The 1,043-nt window shown below is 43.6% G+C and overlaps 1 protein-coding gene across 1 annotated transcript; it reads right to left on the bottom strand.

Moving 5' to 3' along the window:
• Positions 1-130: 130 nt before the first annotated feature.
• Tsp_14379 (sodium/calcium exchanger 1) lies at positions 131-912 on the bottom strand. The gene is made up of 2 exons (XM_003366272.1): positions 586-912; positions 131-514 (listed from the first exon to the last, which is right to left on the bottom strand). The coding sequence occupies exons 1-2, from the start codon at positions 844-846 to the stop codon at positions 131-133; spliced, it is 645 nt and encodes a 214-aa protein (XP_003366320.1). The 5' UTR covers positions 847-912.
• Between the last annotated feature and the right edge of the window lie 131 nt (positions 913-1,043).

Raw genomic sequence — 1,043 nt, 5'->3', positions numbered from 1 at the left:
TATAAGTTTGCTCAGAATCACGCAAGAGTGCGAAAGATGGAAATTTGGCAACATCAACTGCAACAACCAATTCGTAGTTGTTCCCAGTTCCGGCAAAAAAATGCCCACAATTCCCGAGCCAATTAATCAATTAATACCTGGATATGTAAAAAATAAAAATATTCAAAAAGATGATATATGACCGTATGCTTGCAATGCTGACAGTAGGATGTAGAGAAACCCAGAACAATATCAACGTCACGCTGCATATCCACTTGGGTATTGTCGGACCGCCGAGCTCTGCTTCGCCCAGCGCTGGCAAGAAACGCCTGAGCATCATCATCACAATGCAAATTAACGACAACACGGTGTAGATGGTAACCGAAAAGCCGACATCACCGCTGTGAACCACGAACGCTTCACCACGGGCAGCCCAATAAACCGAAGCAATGAACCAAGGCAAGCCGAGTCCGAGAAACACATTCACCGAATTGCTTCCATTTATATTCCCTATCGCGTTGTCAGCGGTTTTATCCTTAAACAGACACACATTGTTTATTTGTCTATTTGTTTTCACAAAAAAAGACATTTCTTTTCATAAAGTACCTGCAATGCAGCAAGTCTACTGGCAAACGTATCCGGCAAACTGGTGCCAAGGGCGACAAAAGTGATCGCAGTCACTGAATCTTTCAAACCAACTAAACAACCAAATATTGCCGCCAGATCACCAATTATAGCTGTCAATAAGCCGATTAACGCTAGTGCGACGATGAAAGCTAACCAGCCGCCGAAAATTGTCGTCGGTGGAACGAAGGCGGCGATCACTTTCCACGGGAACGCGATGATGTGTGCGAAACAGTCGACCATCGAAGCGTCCGACGTTTCGCCGCCGTTCACGCTCACCGCCTTCAAAAATTGCTCCTTCCAAGTGGAACTTTCCAACTTGCATGTCAACAACGACTGACGAACTTTCTCCTCAAATTTCGCATAATATCTACAGTTACAGTAAGTCCTTTTTTATAAATAAAATTCAAGTTCAACAATTTCAAAAAATTACCGAGAAA

The sequence above is a fragment of the Trichinella spiralis genome (assembly GCF_000181795.1).
Source record: "Trichinella spiralis strain ISS 195 chromosome Unknown Scfld6257, whole genome shotgun sequence".
Classification (NCBI taxonomy): domain Eukaryota; kingdom Metazoa; phylum Nematoda; class Enoplea; order Trichinellida; family Trichinellidae; genus Trichinella; species Trichinella spiralis.
This window is presented reverse-complemented; position numbering and strand designations above follow the sequence as displayed.

What these genes read in the sequence shown, in the direction of transcription:
- Tsp_14379 (XM_003366272.1), bottom strand. Translation starts at nt 846, where the DNA reads ATGGTCGACTGTTTCGCACACATCATCGCGTTCCCGTGGAAAGTGATC. An exon ending in GTAGACTTGCTGCATTGCAG is followed by an intron (nt 515 to 585) that starts GTACTTTATGAA and finishes TGTCTGTTTAAG; the next exon opens with GATAAAACCGCTGACAACGC.